General features: G+C 40.6%; 1 protein-coding gene across 1 annotated transcript in view; it reads right to left on the bottom strand.

Annotated features, from left to right (window-relative positions):
* Window positions 1-1,003: 1,003 nt before the first annotated feature.
* The window catches only part of LOC139376245 (uncharacterized), a 39,012-nt gene continuing 14,219 nt past the window's right edge, over window positions 1,004-25,796 (bottom strand). Inside the window, exons 3-21 of the mRNA XM_071118567.1 lie at window positions 15,766-15,837; window positions 15,614-15,676; window positions 15,457-15,528; window positions 15,079-15,156; window positions 14,922-14,993; window positions 14,704-14,778; window positions 13,071-13,148; window positions 9,146-9,196; window positions 8,955-9,029; window positions 8,619-8,696; window positions 8,470-8,529; window positions 8,263-8,343; window positions 6,625-6,702; window positions 6,350-6,409; window positions 4,302-4,364; window positions 3,559-3,633; window positions 3,327-3,369; window positions 3,181-3,232; window positions 1,004-3,040 (exon numbers count right to left, since the gene is read on the bottom strand). Coding sequence (XP_070974668.1) covers window positions 2,074-3,040; window positions 3,181-3,232; window positions 3,327-3,369; window positions 3,559-3,633; window positions 4,302-4,364; window positions 6,350-6,409; window positions 6,625-6,702; window positions 8,263-8,343; window positions 8,470-8,529; window positions 8,619-8,696; window positions 8,955-9,029; window positions 9,146-9,196; window positions 13,071-13,148; window positions 14,704-14,778; window positions 14,922-14,993; window positions 15,079-15,156; window positions 15,457-15,528; window positions 15,614-15,676; window positions 15,766-15,837 — 2,193 coding nt within the window. The 3' untranslated portion in view covers window positions 1,004-2,073. The remainder of the gene's footprint in view (window positions 3,041-3,180; window positions 3,233-3,326; window positions 3,370-3,558; window positions 3,634-4,301; window positions 4,365-6,349; window positions 6,410-6,624; window positions 6,703-8,262; window positions 8,344-8,469; window positions 8,530-8,618; window positions 8,697-8,954; window positions 9,030-9,145; window positions 9,197-13,070; window positions 13,149-14,703; window positions 14,779-14,921; window positions 14,994-15,078; window positions 15,157-15,456; window positions 15,529-15,613; window positions 15,677-15,765; window positions 15,838-25,796) is intronic.

Below are 25,796 nucleotides of genomic sequence, written 5' to 3'. Positions count from 1 at the left end.
TTTGTGACGTGCACCAGTCCCTCCTGCAGCAAAGCACCCCAACAACATGATACTGCCACCCCCTTGCTTCATGGTTGGGATGGTGTTCTTCGGCTTGCAAGCCTCCCCCATTTTCCTTCAAACATAACGATGGTCATTATGACCAAACAGTTCTATATTTGTTTCATCAGACCAGAGGACATTTCTCCAAAAAGTACGATCTTTGTCCCCATGTGCAGTTGCAAACCATAGTCTGGCTTTTTTATGGCGGTTTTGGAGCAGTGGCTTCTTCCTTGCTGAGTGGCCTTTCAGGTTATGTTGATATAGGACTCTTTTTACTGTGGATATAGATACTTTTGTACCGGTTTCCTCCAGCATCTTCACAAGGTCCTTTGTTATTGTTCTGTGATTGATTTGCACTTTTCGCACCGAAGTCTAGGAGACAGAACGCATCTCCTTCCTGAGCAGTATGACGGCTGCGTGGTCCCATGGTGTTTATACTTGCGTACTATTGTTTGTACAGATGAACGTGGTACCTTCAGGCGTTTGGAAATTGCTCCCAAGGATGAACCAGACTTGTTAGAGAAATTAGAGCTGGTGAATGAAATTAGAGCTAGTAAATGAAAACAACATTGCCTTTGCCCCTTCCCTGCAGCCACTAAATCAATTGCTTACCTTTGCCTTTCAAGTGCTGCGCATACAGGGTAGCCTAGTGGTTAGAGCGTTGTACTAGTAACCAGAAGGTTGCAAGTTCAAACCCCCGAGCTGACAAGTTACAAATCTGTCGTTCTGCCCCTGAACAGGCAGTTAACCCACTGTTCCTAGGCCGTCATTGAAAATAAGAATTTGTTCTTAAATTAACTGACTTGCCAGATTAAATAAAGAAAATATAAAGCCTACCACCTTGCCACAGCAAACATTACTATGGAGGTCAATTTGACAAATGAGCTCAGCTATTTGTCAAACAAATACAATATCAAAGGCCTATTGACACAGCAGGAAGAAGGAAATGTCTGCAACCCTGTTGATGGAATTCAAAGAACTGTATGTTAACATACATTTCAAAATTTATTGGCAACTTATTACATTTCATATCTTTAAATAAATACAAAAGAACTACTAAAGTTGACCAATGAAAACTTACAACCAAAAAATATTTAGAATTGAAGCTAGAATCCTTATATGAAACAATAACAAATTGGCCACCCTGCCAAGCTGAGAGATGAGCCTGGACATATGTAACCACTCTCAAATTCATAGACGGAGCTAAAGATGCAAGGACTGACCATCCATGACATCAAAATTACAGTTTTAACCCGAGACAGGGAAATAGAATAATCCTAAAGTGCTTGAAAGGCATCATATAAATGAGGAAGGCACTCAACAGTAATAGAACATACAATCCTAATCTAAAATACAAATTAGACTTAATAAAAAACGGAATGTTTCAATATGAACTAATATTCCCCTACCAACCTAAAAATAAAAAACAAAGCAATGTAACAAGCAATAGTCTTAGGAATCAAATAGTGACTAAACCCATACCCTTCATACTGTAAATACATAGCCTATGAATAATCTAAACCATCAAAATACGTATTTGGCTGAACTTGAAAATATTATGTTTAGCTTTTACATTTGGCTCTAAGGAAAAGACTGTTAGCATGATCTCTTCAATAATGTGCCTGAGAATGTATTTTTAACATTTTGTAACCTCATTTCATAATTTGCATCTCTGAACAGTTTCCTGCCTCCACGAACAAATTGCTTTAGCTCACAACCCTTACTTTTCATAAAGTACTGTAGATAATGTTGTCAAGACAGGCTCATTGCACACATCTACAATTACAAAATGTGGACATGGGCTTGTCGTACAACATACAATTTCCCCAGATATTACAGAGAGTTCTAATAATAATTCTTCACCCTAGCCAGTGGTGACTGGTGATGTCATCTTTTCACCTGCCTATGCGCAGTCTATGTCATCAAATAGAGACATATGAATCATATCCTCAGAGTTCCGGCTTCGAGTCGTTTTTAATGCTGACAGGATAGTTTGTGTAGTTGTAGAGATGGGTTGGAATGAAGTACAGTTTAGGCTTTGCTGGTCTTATGGCTGTTATCTGCAGTATTGCTGTTATCAACAATGCTTTTGCTGTCAGAAGTTTTATAATTGTCTGTGTCGTCATCACTGTCCAGCTTTTTCCGATTATTGGTACTGTCTGGGGTGTTGGTGCCATTGGTGTTGTCTGGATCTGTGGACTGCAGCTCAACCCGTATGCTATTAAGCTCCACCAGTCCATCATGCAGCTGGGTCGCCACCTCCCTGATCTTGGCAGCAAACTCAGACTTGGCTCCCTTCTTCAGCTCCTTGGAGTCCTTGGCCACAAAGTAGATGTCCATGCCCACAAAGAGGCCGGTGAGCACTCCGGTGGCCATGCTGGCAATCTGGACAGCTCTGGCCGCGGTGCTGCCAGCCACGTTGGCTATCTGCACCACACGCATGATCTCGTTGGCGTTGATGAGGATGGCCTTCCCAGCCATGGCACCATCCTCATAGATGTTGTTGAGGCCCGGGAAGTCACGGTTGTACGCATGCTTCTTCATCTTCAGCAGATCGAACCTGCGCAGGCTCTCTATCCCTTGCTTGATGAACAGCATGCACTTGTTGATGTCGGTCATCTTCTTCTGGTAGTCCGTCACGATGGCCTCCACCTTCTTACGGTCCATGGAGTTGTTGACCGTGTTGGAGAGTCCAGCTCCGGCTGAGGTCAGGCCGCCCGCTGTGGCCACGCTCAGTCCCACCGCTGTGATGATCAGGGAGGTTCCCATGGTGACAGGGGCCAGTGCGAGGCCTACAATTGTACACACGCCTCCTACAGCACTGGTGGAGCCGCCAGTGATTTGGGCGATCTTGGTCTTCTTGTTGAAGCAGTCGAGGGCATCTGCGATGCTGTTCAGGTCAATGACGTGCTGCCACAGGCTCTCTGCACGCTCTGAGAACAGCTTGTTGAACACACGGATACCTTTCCGCACCTTCTCAGCAGTCACTGCAAACGCCCTGGAAAACGAGTTCATATAACCATCATCAATGCTTACTACCGTGTGAATTACCTGTTTACCCAGGGGCTTTATAACAAGGCTCTTCTGTATGTGTGTGTGCCTGTACACAAAGTGAGACCCAACTATAGCATCACTTACTTGGCCTCCTCTTTTTCAGTCAAGTCATCCTCTTGAGGCATGTCTTCCCACTCTGTAGCAAAATAAAAATTGCATAATTTGGATGAAGTGTGTGTGTGTGTGTGTGTGTGTGTGTGTGTGTGTGTGTGTATGCGTGTTGGACTCACGCTCCACTGTGCCCCACCAGTCCATCAGGCCATCCATATCCTGCTGAGAGACATTTCTCCAAGTCAGCTTTGAATCGCCACTTTAGAAACTCCATACTTTTCAATCAAAAATCCATTTCAATCAAATGCAAAACTCGATGGCAGTTAGCAGTCCGTGAGAGGAAACCAAGTTTGAAAAGTCATCTTAAAGAGTACAAATTGACATTATTTAGCATTGTTTACAGCAACCAACCTGCTCCTCTGGCTCTGCCGGATTAACACGGAATTCCTCCAATTGGTCGAATAAAGATTTATTTCCACCGTCATTCTGAGATAGGAAGGGGGGGGGGGGGGTGAATACATGCTGTTATGTACTGTAGGTCTGTCTATACATTTAACACAGTAGAGAAACAGAATATGTATTGGCAAAACAATGTTTGTCATGCCATGGTAGCAACATTGTACTGAGGGATACAGGAGATCACATTCACAGGCCGAAAATGAAAATAGAAAATGTGTGGACAATTTCAGATTACAGACAGAAAGAGGGAAATGGTGCATACAAGCTCTGCTGTTTTGCAGAAGTGGGACATTAAAATCTTCCTAGGTTCAAAGAACAAGGAAGCAAGGGAACAAGTTTGGACACATAGCAATCTAATCTAATCCGCAGTGGAAAGGAATTGGCACAGCAATCTGGGAGTGGTGGTGTGGGTGGCAGTTAGGTAGGTAGAGAAAGAAAGAAAAAGAACAAGAGAGAAAAAAACACCACTTGAACATAATGTTCTTAGTTAGGAGTCAAAGGGCTAGAAAAAGAACTGAGTCATCTAATGACATCTAAGCCAATGTGACGGCCATTTTGCAATCCTGGACAACTTTTCAGTCTGCCAGCCGTGACAGTCAAGCCTTCAAATACAAAAACAAAACCTAGGTATCCATTATAACGGTACCGGTATGTGGAAGAACAGTGTTAGAAGGAGGATCATGGAGTAGAGTTACCTCTTTTGAGTCACTGCCTGTAGCTCCCGGCTGGGTTTCAACCTTCTTCGGCATGGCTTTACCCTGAAACAGACACTGTTAAAAGGTGGAATCCCTAGCAGTTAAACTGCCACATACATTTGCTATATTACAACAACAAAGACGTTACCTCAAACAACAAACTTTTATTTTTTTTCCTCGGACATCATTGCACGTGCGATACAACAGCAGAGAATGTAGTAGATGTTTTACAATGATGCTGGATGCTCATTTCCTCAAAACAAAAACTATAAGAAATGCACTTAGGGGCAAGTGGCACTGTTTCAAATGTAATCAAATATAAAAACTTTTACTCTACAGTATTATACAGTTTTCCCACAACGCAACCATAACATATAGTGCCTTCGGAAAGTATACATACCCCTTCACTTTTCTCACATTTTGTTACGTTACAGCCTTATTCTAAAATTGATTCAATTGTTTTTTCCCCTCATCAATCCACACACAATACCCTATAATGACAAAGCAAAAAACGGTTTTTAGACATTTTTGCTAATTTATTAAAACGTACATAAGTATATTCAGAACCTTTACTCAGTACTTTGATGAAGCACCTTATGCAGCGTTTACAGCCTCGACTCCTCTTGGGTATGATACTACAGACTTGGCACACCTGTATTTGGGGAGTTTCTCCCATTTCTCTCTGCATATCCTCTCAAGCTCTGTCAGGTTGGATGCTGCACAGCTATTTTCAGGACTCTCCAGCGATGTTCGATCAGGTTTAAGTCCAGGCTCTGGCTGGGCCAATCAAGGACATTCAGAGACTTGTCCCAAAGCCACTCCTGCATTGTCTTGGCTGTGTGCTTTTAAGGTTATTGTCCTGTTGGAAGGTGAACCTTCGCCCCAGTCTGAGGTCCTGAGAGCTCTGGAGCAGGTTTCTATCAAGGATCTCTCTGTACTTTGCACCATTCATCTTTGCCTCGATACTGACTAGTCTTCCAGTCCCTGCCACTGAAAAACATCCCCACAGCAAGATTTTGCCACCACCATGCTTCACTGTAGGGATGCTGCCAGGTTTCCTCCAGACGTGAGGCTTGGCATTCAGGCCAAAAAGTTAAATCTTGTTTCATCAAATCAGAGAATCTTGTCTCTCGTGGTCTGAGAGTTTTTAGTTGCCTTTTGGTAAGCTCCAAGCGGGCTGTCATGTGCCTTTTACCGAGAAGTGGCTTCCGTCTGGCCACTCTACCATAAAATACCTGATTGGTAGAGTGCTGCAGAGATGGTTGTCCTTCTGGAAGGTTCTCTAATCTCCACAGAGGAACTCTAGAGCTCTGTCAGAGTGACCATCAGGTTCTTGGTCACCTCCCTGACCAAGGCCCTTCTCCCCCGATTGCTCAGTTTGGCCGGGCTGCCAGCTCTAGTAAGAGTCTTGGTGGTTCCAAACTTCTTCCAATTAAGAATGATGGAGGCCACTGTGTTCTTGGGGACATTCAATGCTGCAGAAATGTTTTGGTACCCTTCTCCAGATCTGTGCCTCGACACAATCCTGTCTCGCAGCTCTACGGACAATTCCTTCGACCTCATGGCTTGGTTTTTTGCACTGACATGCACTGTTACCAGTGGGACCTTATATAGACAGGTGTGTTTCTTTCCAAATCATGTCCAATCAATATAATTTACCACAGGTGGACTCCAATCAAGTTGTAAAAACATCTCAAGGATGATCAATGTAAACAGGATGCACCGGAGCTCAATTTCAAGTCTCAAAGGAAATGGTCTGAATACTTATGTAAATAAGGTTTATATGTTTTTCATTTCTAATACATTTGCAAACATTTCTAAAAACCTGTTTTCACTTTGTCATTATGCGGTAGTGTGTAGATTGCTGAGGATTTTTTAAAATATTTAATCCATTTTAGAATAAGGCTGTAACATTAAAAAAGTAAAGGGGTTTGAATACTTTCCGAAGGCACTGTACATATTTTAAACCCAGACACAAACTATGGTTAACACCTGGAGGAAGAGAAATGTAGTGTACACAATATGATGGGAGCTCATTTACATGTTACCTTGCCTCCTGCACCGCGTGGCATGAACGGATTGTGTCGCCTAGGTTTTTTCATCTTGGCCTAAGAACAATAGAATAAAACATTATACATGAATTCAAAGGGAAAGTAAAGGGAAGTGAGAAACATTGTGAGAAAATCTGGAAAATACCAGCATTTTGTAATGGAATAATAACAAACTAAATTAAAGCGAAACCCTGATATTTGCAAGATTGCATGGCCACAGTAAGGAACACTGGTCTAGTGGAAGCTGTGCTATCCGTAGGGTTAACCAACACCTCTCCATCCTTGTCTTCTCCCTCCTCCTTTTCCCCAGTGAGGAGAGATTCACCGTCTTTAAGATCATCAGATTGGTTCTGAAATAACCAACAAACAAATGTCATTCCGATAGATTGTCAGGCAAAATCATATTACAGAAAATATGACAGAGTAAGAGTGTGTGTGTGTGTGTGAGTCTCTGTGTGTGCTTCACTTGTGGGCTTGTATTACCATCTTCGTGGGTACCGGAAATTCCCACAAAGATAGTAAAACAAGAGTTTCTCCCTTGTGGGGACATTTCCCAGGTTTCCACAAGGACAAAATCTATTTTAGGCTTAGGGGTTAGGTTTAGGGTTAGTGTAGAATAGTGGACCCAGAGTAGCCAAGGGAGGTGATAGGTGGGAATGAGGAGGAGCCATGGTGGTAGAAAAATAGCACTTGATTTATTGCAGATGTAGGATTTTAGGAAACATGGCTTGACAAACAGTTGTCCATAGCAGCAACATTCAGGATATGAAAACTCAGGAAAATGACAGATGACGGCGAGTCTAAAGCTCAGCCCCTCAATAGGGTTCCTACTGCAGCAAAAACGAGGCCTAAATGCTAAACGGCATAACTAGGGATTTACCCCATTTCTAGCTCTAAACAGAGCCTACCAGAGTCTACCAGAACAGCTAAACTCAACTGACTGTACACACAGGACGCAACAAACAAACTGCTATGGAGCATATTGTAAAATGGTGTTACACTCCAAGTTGATAAGAAAAGGACAGCATTTACACATTAGCACAAATGCCCATAATGATTAACCAATGCGAATGTACTGTACATTCAATTAGTTGAATGTTACTTTGTTAATTAGACCGGGAAATACTATGGAAAACACGATTTAAGTTAATTGCATTAATTCGTTTAAATTACCATATTTGGTCAACTACACTTTAGTTTCAAAGACAGAGCTACATTAAATATAATATGATTAAAACTACTATTCAGGGAGACTGAAAGCATGGGTGAACTAAGCACTCAACTGGAGCAATCAACTCATTAAAAAACAATTAAGGTGAGGCACACCTAAACTGGTGGATAACTACAGTATGCATGGCAATGGACTAGTGCACTTTATCCAAACCACACATGTATACACTTAAGCATTTGAGATAATATAAGCTTCATCACAATTTTAAAATGGTGATGAGGCCAGTGAAAGGCAGCCTCACAGTTAGTTAGGGTTAGCGGTTAAGGTTAGGTTTAGGGGTTAAGGAAAATAGGATTTTGAATGGAAATAAATTGTAGGTTCCCACAAGGGTAGTTGTGTGTGTGTGTGTGTACCTGATTGTCTTTTTGATTTTTTTGCTGACCAAGTCTGGTTGGTATGTTAATCTCCTGGAATCAGAAGACAAAATCCTCCTATACTGCTGCATTTAGACAGGCAACCCAATTCTGATCTATTTTTGACCAATCACATCAGATCTTTTCACATCAGACCTACTTCAGATCTGAATGGTCAAAAGACCAATGGCAATTAGTGAAAATATCAGAATTGGGCTGTCTGTCTAAACGCAGCTTATGAGCCACCATTACACAGGTCAACTGATAGATACAGATAATTTAGATATAAATATCAATTGTGATCAGTCAGAATTCTCCTAGCCTACCTCTTCTGTAGGTATGGGAGGAACCTCAGGAGTTTCAGCAGTTTTCTCTGTCCTCTCTCTCGGGATCATATTCCTGTTAGCCTGAATTAGCAAGAAGGACAAATATAGTCACTAACCTGTGCATTAATTTACAGAGATACGGGTATGCTACATACAGATGTTATTACACATACATCAACAAATTAACATGACTGGTGTAAACCGCACCTGATTGTCGCCCATCTCTCTCTTCTTCAGTCGGTCATGTAAGGCTGTACCCTTCATCTCCTGTTGAGGAGAAGTGACAGACAACCTTAGCAGAGAAGTTATAAAATTAGACATAAGGTGAGGAGGAGCAGTTTGATCTGTTTGCCTACCTCTTCAGTGGGTCTAGGAGCAACTGCTGGCATTTCAGTTCCTTCCTTCCTATCTCTCTGGATAAGATTGCTTTTGACCTGACAAGGACACACACAGTCACTCACTGTTCTGGTCCTGTTTTTTTTGTGGGAGTTGGAGAGAAGCAAAGGCTGCTGGGAATGTGTGTGTCTTATAAATGATGTAACAAACTCAGTTCTTTATTTTTATTTGAATGTTTATGTTGCCATATTAAAAATATACTCTATCAAAGGTAAGTAACAGTATATATATTCAGCATTGAGATACCATATTGTAGAATTGAAGAGTACTGAAAGACATTCTACTAAAATGCTTACATCTTTGGCATTGGAATGTTTATCAGATGACATTAGTTTGTCCCTTGATCTTGATGTGTCTTCAGTGTTCTTATCCTGCGATTGAAGGAATGTTATCAATCTCATCATAAATACCATTACTTGAAGCATAAAGAAGAATGAAAGCCTACTTGGTCATACAGTCTAGTAATTTTTATACAGTAATGGATTACCTGAGTTGAGGAGTTAAATGGATTCCTGAACATCTTCCCCATTATGCCACCCTAAAACAAAACAAGATTGAATAGCCATCAAACAGGCAAAGATCGAATTGTACTACACCGGCTCCGACGCTCGTCGGATGTGGCAGGGCTTGCAAACCATTACGGACTACAAAGGGAAGCACAGCTGTCCTTTCCCACCTGGACAAAAGGAACACCTATGTGAGAATGCTATTCATTGACTACAGCTCTGCGTTCAACACCATAGTGCCCTCAAAGCTCATCAATAAGCTAAGGACCCTGGGACTAAACACCTCCCTCTGCAACTGGATCCTGGACATCCTGACAGACCGCCCCCAGGTGGTAAGGGTCGGTAACAACACATCCGCCACGCTGATCCTCAACACAGGGGCCCCTCAGGGATGAATGCTCAGTCCCCTCCTGTACTCCCTGTTCACTCATGACTGTATGCCCAGGCATGACTCCAACACCATCATTAAGTTTGCCGATGACGCAACAGTGGTAGGCCAGATCACCGACAACGACGCAACAGCCTATAGGGAGGAAGTCAGAGACCTGGGCGTGTGGTGCCAGGACAACAACCTCTCCCTCAACATGATCAAGACAAAGGAGATGATTGTAGATTACAGGAAAAGGAGGACAGAGCACGCCCCCATTCTCATTGACAGGGCTGTAGTGGAGCAGGTTGAGAGCTGTGTCCACATCACCAACAAACTAACATGGTCCAAGCACACCAAGACAGTCGTGAAGAGGGCATGACAAAACATAACCTTTCAGGAGACTGAAAAGATTTGGCATGGGTTCTCAGATCCTCAAAAGGTTCTATAGCTGCACCATCGAGGGCATCCTGACTAGAGGTCGACCGAGGTCGATGATTTTTCAACGCCGCCGATACCGATTATTGGAGGACCAAAAAAGCCGATACCTATTAAATCGGTCAATTTTTTTTTGTTTTTTTTGTAATAATGACAATTACAACAATACTGAATGAACACTTATTTTAACCTAATATAATACATCAATAAAATCAATTTAGCCTCAAAGAAATAATGAAACATGTTCAATTTGGTTTAAATAATGCAAAAACAAAGTGTTGGAGAAGAAAGTAAAAGTGCAATATGTGCCATGTAAGAAAGCTAACGTTTAAGTTCCTTGCTCAGAACATATGAAAGCTGGTGGTTCCTTTTAACATGAGTGTTCAATATTCCCAGGTAAGAAGTTTTAGGTTGTAGTTATTATAGGAATTATAGGACTATTTCTCTCTATACCATTTGTATTTCATCAACCTTTGACTATTGGATGTTCTTATAGGCACTTTAGTATTGCCAGTGTAACAGTATAGCTTCCGTCCCTCTCCTCGCTCCTCCCTGGGCTCGAACCAGCAACACAACGACAACAGCCACCCTCGAAGCAGCGTTACCCATGCAGAGCAAGGGAAACAACCACTCCAAGGCTCAGAGCAAGCGAGTGACGTTTGAAACGCTATTAGCGCGAGCTAACTAGCCAACCATTTCACTTCGGTTGATATGCTTGAAATCATAAACAGTGCAATGCTTGACGCACAACGAAGAGCTGCTGGCAAAATGCACGAAAGTGCTGTTTGAATGAATGTTTACGCGCCTGCTTCTGCCTACCACAGCTCAGTCAGATACTTAGATACGTGTATGCTCAGTCAGAAAACCTGTCGTTCTGCCCTTGAACGAGGCAGTTAACCCACCGTTCCTAGGCCGACATTGAAAATAAGAATTTGTTCTTAACTGACTTGCATAGTTAAATAAAGATTAAATAAAGGTGTAAAAAAATATAAAATATTGGCAAAAATCGGTCATTCCGATGAATCGGTCGACCTCTAATCCTGACTGGTTGCATCACTGCCTGGTATGGCAACTGCTCAGCCTCTGACAGCAAGGCACTACAGAGGGTAGTGCGAACGGCCCAGTACATCACTGGGGCCAGGATTCCTGCCTTCCAGGACCTCTATAACAGGTGGTATCAGAGGAAGGCCCTAAAAATGGTCAAAGACTCCCGCCACCCTAGTCATAGACCGTTCTCTCTGCTACCGCACGGCAAGTGGTACCGGAGCGCCATGTCTAGGTCCAAGAGGCTTCTAAATAGCTTCTACCCCCAAGCCATAAGACCCCTGAACATCTAATCAAATGGCTACCCAGACTATTTGCATTGCCCCCCCTCTCCCCCTCTTTTACACCACTGTTACTCTCTGTTGTTATCATCTATGCATAGTCCCTTTAATAACTCTACATGTACATATAACCTCAACTAACCGGTGCCCCCGCACATTGACTCTGTACCGGTATCCCCCTGTATATATTCTCGCTATTGTTATTTTACTGCTGCTCTTTAATTACTTGATACTTTTATTTCTTATTCTTATCTGTATTTTTTTAACTGCATTGTTGGTTAGGGGCTCGTAAGTAAGCATTTCACTGTAACCTGTTATATTTGGAGCATGTGACTAATAAAATTTGATTTGATATAAACACGTATATCCTTCCCGCAAATCTGCATGGGTCTCTAAGTAAATAAGGTACATCAATAATATTTATAAATGATAAAGAAAGGTACATTACATGACAAAAAGTATGTGGACACCTGCTCGTCAAACATCTCATTTCAAATCATGGCCATTAATATGGAATTGGTCCCCCTTTGCTGCTATAACAGCGTCAACACTTCTGTGTGGGGACTTTCTTCCATTCAAGAGCATTAGTGAGGTCAAGTACTGATGTTGGGCAATTAGGCCTGGCTCGCAGTCGGCAACCATTTCTGTATGTACCTCGCTTTGTGCACGGGGCATTGTCATGCTGAAACAGGAAAGGGCCTTCCACAAACTGTTGCCACAAAGTTGGAAGCACAGAATCATCTACAATGTCATTGTATTCTGTAGCGTTAAGATTTCCCTTCAGTGGAACTAAGGTGCCTAGCCTGAACGATGAAAAACAGCCCCAGACCATTATTCCTCATCCACCAAACTTTACAGTTGCACTATGCATTCGGTCAGGTAGAGTTCTCCTGGCATCCGCCAAACCCAGATTAGTCCGTTGAACTGCCAGATGGTGAAGCGTGATTCGTCACTCCAGTTCCACTGCAGCAGAGTCCAATTGCGGCGAGCTTTACACTACTCCAGCTGACGCTTGGCATTGCGCATGGTGATCTTAGGCTTGTGTGTGGCTGCTCGTCCATGGAAACCCATTTCATGAAGCTCCCGACAAACATTTATTGTGCTCACGTTGCTTCCAGAGACAGTTTGGATCTTGGTAGTGAGTGTTGCAACTGACAACAGCGCTAGGCACTTCAGCACTTGGCTGTCCCATTCTGTGAGCTTGTGTGGCCTACCACTTCGTGGCTGAGCAGTTGTTGCTCCTAAACGTTTCCACTTCACAATAACAGCACTTACAGTTGACCGGGGCAACTCTAGCATGGCAGAAATTTGAGGAACTGACTTGTTGGAAAGCTGGCCTCCTATGACGGTGCCACGTTGAAAGTCACTGAACTCTTCAGTAAGGCCATTTTACTGCCAATGTTTGTCTTTGGAGATTGCATGGCAGTGTGTTTGATTTTATGTACCTGTCAGCAACGCGTGTGGCTGAAATAGTCGAATCGACCATTTTAAAAGGGATGTCCACATACTTTTGTATATATAGTGTATGTAAGGACTGGTGTAGGTTGGTGGGCAGGTTATTTCTGATAAACTTTCATTGCTGGCTGAGAAATCATTGTTTGTAGAACGTTCGCCCTGACACACGCAGAGAGAGAACAAGTACCTTAGACTTGACCTGCACACTAAGGTTGTTATATGAAAAATAAATACTAAGTACGTTTTGAGAACTGAAGTTCCCAATTGAAGTATAAAGAGTACCAAAAATAGTACAAAAATAAACCCCACCAAAATCCTCACCTGCTTGGCTTCAAAGTGTTTGTCAGAAAAGGTGAGTTTCTCCCTGGAGCCTGATAGGTCTTCATCCCTTTCCTTATCCTGCAATAAAGTATAAAATGTCATCACTCATCAACATCAAAAGCATCTAGAGGAGTTAAAGCCTACTGGATGATTTTGTTTAGTTGTCCTTTTTATATAGTAGGGTGTCCAATCAAAACTGTATATTTTGACCAATGTGTAGATAATCCTCTAAGAAAACCAATGGTACAAACCTCATGTCGTTATCATAATTCGTTCAAAAGCTATTAGAGTTTTTACCCTTGTAGGATGGTCAAAATTAGGGTGACTAACTCAATGGAGGACAGAAAAAAAACAGGTCAAAAATAAGGAACATTTCACAGCTTTATGTCAGCTAAAGTTAAAACCCCAAAGCAGTTTTTGACATTTTATTTTTAAATAAAAAGTATTCAGAAAGTATTTAGACCCCTTCACCTTTTCCCATAACGACAAAGCAAAAACAGGTTTTTAGAAATGTTTGTAACATTTATTTTTAAAAATAAACAGAAATATGTGATAGTTAAATTTGCTAAAATTGATTAAAAAAACGTTTTTTTCTTCGTCATCATGGGCAGATTGATGAGGGAAAACATATTTGATCAAGGCTGTAATGAAACAAAATGTGGAAAAATTGAAGGGGTCTGAATACTTTCAGAATGCTTTGTATGTCTAATAAAATCCCCGTATGTGTTTATTTAATGAAAATAATTCCAAAATATATTTGCAATATTTTATTTCCCTGAGCCTCCTTTGGCCCTAGAAATGCTCAGTTTTGATCGTGTGGGCATCAGGAAACAAATTTGAAGATATTTACATACACAGCCCTGATAGGATGGTCTAGAGCCACCCCCTTACCCAGATGAACAGTCATTGGTTTATTATAATCAGATCACATTACTTTCCAATTGAACTCGTAATCTGTCTTCTTGAATCCGCAGGGCATAAAACAATATAGAGATATCAATTTTGAGACATGACATGTGGTATTTTCATATTTTAGTATACGCTTTTCATAGTAATGTTAAATTAATATGAAAAGCTTCTCACAAAAACAAGTGTATCTCAGTGAAATGTCAACGGAGCACTGAGCATACCCCAAGCGTTTTATTTTCAAATGCTTTTACATTTAATTCAGTTAGTGTCAAGCTAATTTAGCTTTTTGTGACCCGCTGAATGTTTTTTTTAAAGACAACCCCCACAACATGTAATATCCTCAAAAGTTGTTGCGAGAAAGCTGCACCGCTCTGTCAACAGAGCTCGGTGCTTATTATCTGATGTAGTACATTACGAAATCCGAATTTGTTGATATAATGTTCATCAAATGTTAGTGAAAGACCCCAATGAACAATTCTAACATGAATCATCATATTTGTCTTGGTTAAATGTATTTTCTAACATAAGGAAGTAAAGTTTCATCAAAGCTCGTTTTCACCGACTCTGGATAGAGTGGGTGGATACCCTACATATAGTAGGACTAACTGAGTCAAATAATTATACAGAGAATTAGTACAGGTACAAGCAAATAGTATAAATCAACGTGAAGCAGAAATCATAAAAGTAAAATGAGGACTATGCTAAGTTTATGGGTAAGACTCGCCTTCGAGGTCTTTTCCGAGAGACTGGCAGTGCTGGCTGAGAGATCACTGTGAGTAGATAGGTCATCCAGATTACCCTAAAAGACACAAAGATGACAATATGCATTTTAGGTTTACCTGTGACTATCAATGTTGCCACGTGAAAAACTACTATACCGTTACAAGGTTGTTTACTGTTTCTGTTAGGTAAACTATACCTCTGAAGAGACAACACACTCACCTGAGAATGTGTCCTAGCCCCCAGGTGCTTGGGGGATTTTCTAAACATTCCACTGAACACTCCCCCCTTCTCCTGTAAAATAAGGGCAGGTCAGTGGTGATCCTACTGTATGCCATTGGAAATAGTCAAATGAGGAATCTGTTAACTGAAGACTAACCTTAGTGTTGATGTTGACAATGAGACTGTCATCGCTGCCTCGCCTGGATGAAAGCTCACTGTCTGTTGACAAATAATCCTGAGACACAGTAAACAGTACATGTGTTCTAAAAATACATATACTTGTGCATAAAAACATTTTTCATCCAATATCCTCCAATTACTGAAACATATCAGTTAAGATAATATACACTGAGTATACAAAACATTAAGGACACCTTCTCTTTCCATGACACAGACTGACCAGGTGAATCCAGGTGAAAGCTACAGTATGATCCCTTATTGATGTCACTTGTTAAATCCACTTCAAATCAGTGTAGCTGAAGGGGAGGAGACAGGTTAAAGAAGGATTTTTAAGCCTTGAGACATGGACACACACCTGAGCATGTGTTACATCTTGGGAAGGCTTGGGAGACTTCTTTAAAATTCCTTTGAACATCCCTCCTTTCTCCTGAAAAAAAAGTAGGAGGCAAATTTATAATTTTGCCCATTGATCAATGAGCAGTGATGAAAGTCTCCCCCAGCCTCACACTTACCTTAGTGTTGTTGTCGAGGCTGACATTGCTGGCGGAGAGCTCAGTGTTTACAGACAAATTATCCTATCAATAGGATGTATGTTAAGTCAATTCAGTCAGACTTCATCAAATCAAGATGTTGTAATAGTTTAATATATTGACATCATTATCACCTGCACAGGTACTGAGTGTTCTGCTGGTTTAGAGGATCTTTTGAACATCCCACTGAATTTTCCTCCTTTTTCCTGGAAAAGAGTGGGGTAAGAGTAGAAATCAATGACTGTATATATGAATGGACAAAGCCATCGATCACGTGACACCATTCATTCCTATTTAAAGACTCAATGGCTGCAGTCCAAACAAGTTAATTTTACCCCCTCAGCCGTCGCCCTAGCCACTTTCCCTTGGGGAAATCCCCTTCGAAACTGGATGCAGTTTGATTGCCAACTTAATTAAGTGGAGGTCCAATTCACAAACATCGCCCCCTCGAGTTAGAGAGTGAAGAACTAACTTGATAACTTGTTTGATAACTTTGATAACAAGACCCACATTTTAATGCAAACTGTAGTCGTGTCAAACTCTGGTGGCCACGAAATGTCAAATGTAATCAACACGGCTGCATTTTCAGCATGTGAGACATAATTATGACGCTAGCTTGCTAAAGAAAATATATAGATGACATTGATTTTAGAGTTGGCAAATGAGAATGACACTCAAATTGGCTTAGTCTCATAGGAAGGAGCGTATACAACATATTTTGTGTAATTCTGAAATGTATTGGAATAAATGACCAAAACTATAAAACTAGCTAGCCAGCTATGGGTAACTGTAGCTACCTAGATGACAGGAGTGATAGCTAGCTACGTTAGCTTGCTAGGTACATTAATAGCTTTAGGTTGCTTCTCCGATCATCACTCTCCCTCGCTTGAGCAAGGGACATTTGAAGTACACTCGGATGTGACGATGTAAAACGGCATTCAAGGGCCGGGGGCTGTCTACTTTGCGTTTGGACTGCAGCCAATAGCGCATTGAAGACAAATTAAGTCAGTTAAGATTGCGTCTCATGGAGACATAACATGTTTCGTTTGAGCTACACCAGAAAGGGACGTTGCAAACTAGTTCAGTGCTGCACCCTCTCATTGAATAACTGAAGTTGAAGGCCGACTGAGGTACTGCAGGCTGCCCTTAGCAACTAAATTATCCTTATAACTTCATCTGTGTGCAATTTTTAAAGAATCTGTTCAAGAAAATACATCTGGTGTATTACAAGAAACTATTGGTATCATGATTGTCTTTGAATATATATATATTTTACACGAAGATTGACCACGAAGATTGCACTTTTTCCATTCACTATAATGGGGATCCTGTTTTCCACTAAAGATACCTGCAGTACCGCTCAACAACCGTAACTTCAAAGACAGGGTCAGTAGTTCTCCCCTGGTAGAAATATATATTGTGTCACCATTTTTTAGGAAATCATGATGAAAGTGGACATTTTGGGTCCTTTTTAGACCTATACATGCCTCCTGTAAGACCCTATGGTCTGTGAACCGTACATGATACAGACAACATCTTGGTGTCATTATACTCCTTATAGTGGGCTCTAACATATGGAGTAGGTCTTGATTCAGACTTTTTTTTCCACATTCATTTATTCAACATTCAAAATATTAATATCTCAAATGTACAACTTCTTTGTGTTCATTTCAAGACATTGTTTGGAACAATATACTCTACAAGTACATCAAATGTCCAGAGTTGGCTCTAGGCTAATTTTGAAGGTATGATACATTTTATGAGCACCACCAACACAGTGAATGGGAAAATGGATTCAAAGGGAACTCCTTCCGCTGGTGATTGGCTGAATGTGCAATCCTAAAGGAGGGTTGTGATTGTTAAAATAGAGCCCTATAAGTCATTAACCAAACCTAACGCAATGGTAAATCTAAGCACTGGTGGTAGCGCTATAGGTCCAGGTGTGTCAGAAATATTTTTGCTGATTTCACATCCATTATTATGAGCGCAATAGCTGGCGGTGGCGCAAAAGCGCTGGGTTTTGATGAATAAACAAGTTGTAGGTGTGAGGAGGACTTGGCCACTCACTGGCCAATCAAGGCTTTCCATGGCTTAATAATGCATGTTTTTGTCTCAAGTTCTGTAGGTCTTTGCATTGTCATCAACTCCAATTTGGCTGGGGGCACAGAATATTCTCATCCTAGTCCATTGTGGATTGATACTACACTCTGTTAAATTGCATAGGCTAAAGTAAAGAGTGATAGCAAATGCAAAAAATAAAAACATGCAGTGTTTGCTCAATATGTTTGAAGTGTTGACAGTCAACAGTGTTGTAATAGTTTTTTTTCAAGTTAAATGGAAAATAAGCAATTGTTACAGGAAAATAACTTCAATGTTTCCAAATACCAGTGTCACCAGATGATCTCATATCTCGTGGGCATATAGTCTACATCAGGAGTGTCAAACTAGTTCCATGGAGGGCCTAGTGTCTGCAGGTTTTTGCTTTTCCTTTCAATTAAGCCCTAGACAATGAGGTGAGGGGAGTTCCTTAGTAATTAGTGACCTTAATTCATCAATCAAGTACAAGGGAGGAGCGAAAACCCACAGACACACCTTGGTGGAATGAGTTTGACACGTGTGGCCTACATGGAAGTTTTTACACACATCCAAAATAATAACAGGAGCTGGCTACAATAACGTAATAGCCTACATGGATAAAAAGGGGATGTTTGGCTGCTGCCGAACTTGAACTTTTAATAAAGCTTTGGTAATTAAGATTTACTTCAAAGTGGTATCATGAGCTAAACACTTTATGGCCTATAGTTTTGACTACTTGGCAAATGGATTGGGCATGACCAAAAAAACTGCCTTCATTGAGAGGAGGGGAAGCTACGCTTGGCTTTTAATGAAATGAAACAAAAAATGGTGAAAAAAAAACATTTGTTTTCAATTTTTACAGGCACAAAAAAGCACATCTCTTGTTCCATGTGCATATGGGCACTGTGCGTCACGGTTGGAAAGGTTGCGCTTCCGTTGTCAAAATCCATGCCATAATCAACCACGTTACTGCTAAAACCAGCTTTAGGTTGGTTTTTAAATATCCCCACCAATGAATACTGAAATTGGAACTTTGGCACACGGTTTTAAGGACACAGCTCAGATATTTCCACCCCTCTCACCTTAGCGCAAGCGAGCTTATATAAAACAGGTACATTATCAATCCTGGCGCTAGGGTTTGAAAATATACTGAACAAAAATATAAAACGCAACATACAATATTTTCAAAGATTTGACCGAATACAGATATGCATCTGTTGTTCACAGATATAGTACCTTCAAAAAAAAGTGGTGGCGTGGATCAGAAAACCAGTCAGTATCTGGTGTGACCACCATTTGCATCATGCATCACGACACATCTCCTTTGCATAAAGTTGATCAGGTTGTTATTTGTGGCCTGTGGAATGTTGTCCCACTCCTCTTCAATGGCTGTGCAAAGTTGCTGGCGGGAACTGGAACACGCTGTCGTACACGTCGATGCAGATCATCCCAAACATGCTCAATGACATGGGCCTCTCGTCACGGTATCTTTGTGCATTCAAATTGCCATCGATAAAATGCAATTGTGTTCATTGTCTGTAGCTTATGCCCATTCTGTACCATGACCCAACCGCCAAACATGGGGCACTCTGTTCACAACGTGGACATCAGCGAACAGCTCCCCCGACACAACACCATACAGGTGGGTCTGCGGTTGTGAGGCTGGTTGGACATACTGCCAAATTCTCTAAAATTACATTGGAAGCGGCTTATGATAGAGAAATTAACATCAAATTCTCTGGCAACAGCTCTGCTGGACATTGCACGCTCCCTCAAAACTTGAGACATCTGTGGCATTGTGTTGTGTGACAAAACTGCACATTTTAGAGAAGCCTTTTATTGTCCCCAGCACAAGGTGCACCTGTGTAATGATCTTGCTGTTTAACTTCTTATGGCTGGGGGGCAGTATTGAGTAGCTTGGATGAATAAGTTGTCCAAAGTAAACGACCTGCTCCTCAGTCTCAGTTGCTAATATATGCACATTATTATTAGTATTGAATAGGAAACACTCTAACGTTTCTAAAACTGTTTGAATGATGTCTGTGAGTATAACAGAACTCATATAGCAGGCAAAATCCTAAGGAGAAATCAAAACAAGAAGTGAGAAATCTGAGCTTAGTATGTATTCACCAGAGTCCAAAATGAAATCCCCTTGAGATATTAATGATGTTGCACTGCCTAGGGGTTCCACTAGATGTCAACCATCAATAGAAATTTGAAAGAGACTTCTACCTTGTTGTGGGACTGAATGAGAGCAGAATCTAATCAGGTGACTGGCAGTCAGCCATTTTCTGATCACGCTTATTCCTCATGGAACCCACTTGCGTTCCATTGCTCATGAAGACACAAAGGAATACTCCGGTTGGAACTTTATTGAAGCCATATGTTAAAAACATCCTAATGATTGATTCTGTACTTAGTTTGAAATGTTTCTTCAACCTGTAATATAACTTTTAAAAGTTTTTGTCCGATGTAACGCTGACCAGAATGAGCGTTTGGATATGTATACCAAACGCGCTAACAAAAGAAGGTATTTGGACATAAATAACGGATATTATCGAACAAAACAAACATTTATTGTGGACCTGGGATTCCTGGAGTGCTTTCTGATGTAGATCAAAGGTAAGGGAATATTTATCACGTCATTTCTTGTTTATGTTGGCGCCATCATTGCGGCTATTGTGATTTTTACTTCTGAGCGCCGTCTCAGATTATTGCATGGGTTTCTTTTTCCGTAAAGTTTTTTTGAAATCTGACACAGCAGTTGCATCAAGGAGAGGTATATCTATAATTCCATGTGTATAATTTATATTATCTACATTTATGATGAGTATTTCTGTTTGATGTGGCTATGCAAAATCACTGGATGTTTTTGGAACTAGTGAATGTAACGCGCCAATGTAAACTCATATTTTGATAAATATTAACTTTATCAAACAAAACATACATGTATTGTGTAACATGAAGTCCTATGAGTGTCATCTGATGAAGATGATCAAAGGTTAGTGATTAATTTTCTCTATTTGTGGTTTTTATGACTGTCTGGAAAATCTTTTGCTGGAAAAATTGCTGTGTTTTTCTGTGGCTATGTGGTGACCTAACAATAGTTTGTGGTGCTTTTGCTGTAAAGCATATTTGAAATCGGACACTGGTGGGATTAACAACGAGATTAGCTTTAAAATGGTAGGAGATACATGTATGTTTGAGGAATTTTAATTGAGATTTTTGATGTTTTGAAATTGGCGCCCTGCACTTTCACTGGCTGTTGACATATCGCTCCCGTTAACAGGATTGCAGCCATAAGAAGTTTAATCAGCTTCTTGATATGCCACACCTGTTAGGTGGATGGATTATCTCGGCAAAGGAGAAATGCTCACTAACAGGGATGTAAACACATTTGAGAGAAATAAGCTTGGAACATTTCTGGGATCTTTTATTTCAGCTCATGAAACATGGGACCAACACTTTACATGTTGCATTTATATTTTTGTTCAGTGTAGAAGAACAACTGCTGTAACAGGTCGAAATTGCAAACAAGCATGCATTTGATAATTGTGCTCACTTACGCCAGCCGAAAATAGAGCCCATTATGTCCATTTCTGTGTACAGTGTCTTCAGAAAGTATTTACACCCTTCAACATTTTCCACGTTACAGCCTGAATGTAACATTGATTACATTTAGATGTGTCACTGATCTACACACACACACACACACACACACAATACAGTTTTGAAATGAATAAAAAAGTGAATCTATAATGTCTTCAGTCAATAAGTATTCAACCCCTTTGTTATGGTGAGCCTAAATAAGTTCAGCACTAAAAATATACTTAACAAATCGCACAATAAGTTGTATGGACTCATTTCCTGTTCAATAATAAGGGTTAACATGATTTTTGAAAAACTACCCCATCTTTGTACCCCACACATACACTGATCTGTAAGGTTCCTCAATCTAGAAGTGAATTTCAAGCACAGATTCAACCACAAAGACCAGAGGTGTTTCAATACCTTGCAAAGAAGGGCATCTTTTGGTATGTGTAAAAAAATACATAAATAAAAAGCAGACACCACCTTTCAGCATGGTGAAGTTATTAATTAGGCTATTGGATGGTGTATCAATACACCCAGTCACTACAAAGATACAGGTGTCCTTCCTAACTCAGTTGCTGGATAGGAAGCAAACTGCTCAGGGATTTCACCATGAGGCCAACGGGGATTTTAAAACAGTTACAGAGTTTAATGGTTGTGATATGAGAGAACAGAAGATGGATCAACAACATTGTAGTTACTCTACAATATTAACCTAAATGAAAGAGTGACAAGAAGGAAGCATGCAGAATAAAAACTATTGCAAAACATGCATCTTATTTGCAACAAGGCACTTAAGTAATACTGCAAAAAAGGTGGCAAATAAATGAGCCTTTTATCCTGAATACAATACTGAGTACACTCTTCATATTTGAAGCATGGTGGTGGCTGCATCATGTTATGGGTATGCTTGTCATCAGCAAGGACTAGGGAGTTTTTTAGGGTGGGGAAATAAACCGAATAAAGCTATACGCTCAGAGGAAAACCTAGTTCAGTCTGCTTTCCAACAGACACTGGGAGACTAATTCAACTTTCAGAAGGACAAAAACCTAAAACACAACGCCAAATCTACACTGGATTTGCGTACCAAGATGACATTGAATGTTCCTGAGTGGTTTAGTTAGTTTTAACTTAAATCAGATTGAAACTCTATGGCAAGACATGAGAATGGCTGTCTAGCAATGAGCAACAATCAACGTGATAGAGCTTGAAGAATATTTTTTTTTTTAAAGGGCAAATATTGTACAATCCAGGTGTGCAAAGCTCATAGACTTACCCAAAAAGACTCAGTTGTAATAGAAAGGTGCTTCTAAGTATTGACTCAGGGGTGTAAATAGTTATGTAAGTTAGATATTTTTGTATGAATACTTTCTGAAGGCACTGTATAAAATGGGTCATATCATTAAAAATACCAAAGCCCCCACACTGAAAATTTGACATGTTTGAAGAGTATATTGTCAAACAATATGTCTAAAGGGGTGCTTTTGAGATACTAATACAGTATTAATATTCTTTATGTTGAATAAATGAAGGTATGAAAAAGGAAAAGCACGTCAAACATCCTTCCTCCCAATGAAGTTACTATGTGAGAATGCTGATGAAGGCTGCCACCGAAACGAGGTCCATTTGTCCTGCAAAAAAATAAATATATACAGTACATTAAAACGTAAAGAATATTTCAGTGAGTGTGGGTTTTTCCTTTCTTCAAGTACTATGTGATGATTGTTCTGGCAATCTGTGATAGGAAAAATATTCAGGCTACGCTGGTGTGGAATTTTTAATAGTGGTATTAAAGACCAATCTATTACACTTTTTCCCCTACAGTAACTGTCCTTCCAGATTTCTATGAAATATGACCAATAATTCATTACAATTAAAGAGAAAGTTTTCCTTCCAACTTTTTTTAATTGGGTATGTTGAATAGCAGCTTTTGTGTGTTGGAATGGTGTGGGCGTACCCCAACAACTGTCATACCTTCTCCCACTCCCTGGCACTCGAGGGCGCTAGACGGTCCATCATTACCATACACACACCTGTCACCATCGTTACATGCATCAGCGCTTCATTGGACTCACCTGGACTCCATCACTTTATTGACTGCCTCCTCTATATCTGTCTATTCCTCAGTTTGATCCCCGTGTCAGCATTAATGTCGTTATATTTCCCTTGTCCAGACGCTCTCCGTGGTTTGTTTCCTATCTGTTTTTTCATTAAATCTTCACTCCCTGTACTTGCTTCTCGTCTTCCAGCGTCTGTCCTTACAACGACAGTAGATCACTGATTGGCCAGTTCATGACATCATCCTCTGAGGCAAAAGCAATCATTTTCTCAACGGTCTGTTTGAGATACAAATTTGAGGTGGGGTTGAATTTTTTTTTATTGTATTTTTTTATGCTTTTTTCTTTATCATTTTTTTTCGATAAACTTCAACAACTGAACTAAGAACGTCTCCTTTTACCTTTTTAAGTCTAGTTTTTTTATTTTCTAGTCTTTGAACTCAGTCTCTTAACTGAGCGCTCTTTTGTTTCTGTTTATTTACAGGTCAAGTTTTTTTAGGAACCATACGGATCCTTTCAGGGTACCTGCGCTCTGCAGGCTTTCGTGGCAATCTTTGAGTTCACTGGAGCTGGTAAGTTTCCAGTTTCCAGTGCTGGTTGAGCAACTTGACTTGGGCTGAGGTTGCTGTGTGGGAACATTGGTGAGTGGTCAGGACTGGAGCGGTCTGTTGGGCAGAGCCGGGCGGCCCTATACGCAAGTTGTGTAGGGCCCTGCAAATTACGCAAGGGCCCCGTCTCCCCTTCGTGTCAATGTTTACAACTTCGATGAGAGGATGAGGCAGAACTATCCTTCTGGTCACGAAAAGAGAAAACCACAGTGAATTGTGGGAAGAGCAATCAGACGGTCAACGATCCTGTGGCCAAAGTGGAGGCACAAGCACTTGCAGAGGAAGTTGGGTTCTACCGCTACTTGATTTTCTGTGTCGTATGGGGTGTGATACTGACAATTACAAACAACGTGAACAAGCTCCTCTAATCCACCTCAATGCAGTTGGATATCGCAGTGAATTTAATCTCAAATGCAAAGGCCTCCCTCTGTACATAACTGGACAACAGCCAAAAGTATTTATGAAGAAAGGAATGTGGAGGCTGTTCTGAAAGAGAAGAGATTGAGAAACAGCCAGAGGAATTTCAGCTATGAGGCTCCTGATGAACCAGTGACAGACGCACTGAAAAACGTTTGGAGTCAACTACTTCAACATTGTGGTCAACTCTTGGATGAGAGATTTGAAACACTCAACCAGGTGAAAACCAAATATGGAGTGCTGCTGAACTTCAGCACTGCTTCTCAAATGTCCAGTGAATCTTTAAAGGGTCACTGCATGGAAGTTGTAAACACTGACCTAGGGACCTCTGAGGTACCGGAAAAAGGAGATCACCTTGTCATCGCATTTGCATAGTGGCATAGAGCAGTAGTCACACATGGATACCATTTTTAGTGGCCTAGAGTCTGAGGAAAAATGTGGCCTTTCATAAACGCATTTCATGCAATTCTACATGACTGGAGACTTTGGCATAATCTTTTTAATCTCCGACTTCCAACGTCAGTGCGTTCAAGACAACTGGGAAGTCGGGAAGAAAAAATTAGCTCCAACTGGGAAAATTAGTTTTGAACGGTCATCCAACTCGGAATTCGAAATGACAGGCTACTTTGACATTGACAAACTGAGATCAATGAAAACAGCCTCGTCTTAAATCCATCAATTGCCTAGGCGTATGGAGACATATTGTAGGCTACACTATGAGGAGGAAATGTGTCTTAAGCTTTTCAGTTTCACTGACTCACCGCAGCTCACTGGCTGGTGATGGACTATGCACTAGATCCTATTGAATAAGTTTAATTGGTTATGTTAGAGGTGTAGTCGAATAGATATAGGATATGTAAGTTTGGCCTTCCACAAGACAGAGATCGGGAATGATGTGGCTATTGCACATCAAACAATAAACATAATATGAACCAGAGTTGACATTCCATGATTTGGAGATGGGGGAAATTAAATTGAAAGAAACGTTTGTCGGGAGGTTGGGATACGTAACTGGGCTATTAGGCACACAAAGCCACCTTAGTATCGAATGGCCGTGCAATTTTGATTGACAGCAGCCGGGCTGGAATACTGATTTTCGTTTTTTTCATTCCTGTTGATATTGCCTAAAGTTTAAAATTATTCTGACAATTGCTATAGAATCGCTGGAATTTACTGATATAAGTTCATAAAGGAACTTACTGAATTGTTTCTAGAAAGTATTTAAATAAGCCACCGAGCTTAGTACAGACTTTGTTTGACAGACGCTAAAAGCTACACACTGATTTTTGGGTTTTTCTATTCTATCCATATTTCCTAAAGATATATAATTATTCTGACAATTGCCAACTCTTAGTTGTCTAGAAATTCTATCTATATTTCCTAAAGAGCTAGAATTACTCTGAAAATTGTTATAGA

The sequence above is a fragment of the Oncorhynchus clarkii genome, chromosome 20 (genome assembly GCF_045791955.1).
Source record: "Oncorhynchus clarkii lewisi isolate Uvic-CL-2024 chromosome 20, UVic_Ocla_1.0, whole genome shotgun sequence".
Lineage (NCBI taxonomy): Eukaryota > Metazoa > Chordata > Actinopteri > Salmoniformes > Salmonidae > Oncorhynchus > Oncorhynchus clarkii.
Note: the sequence above shows the minus strand (reverse complement) of the source record. Positions and strands in the feature narration are given on the sequence as shown.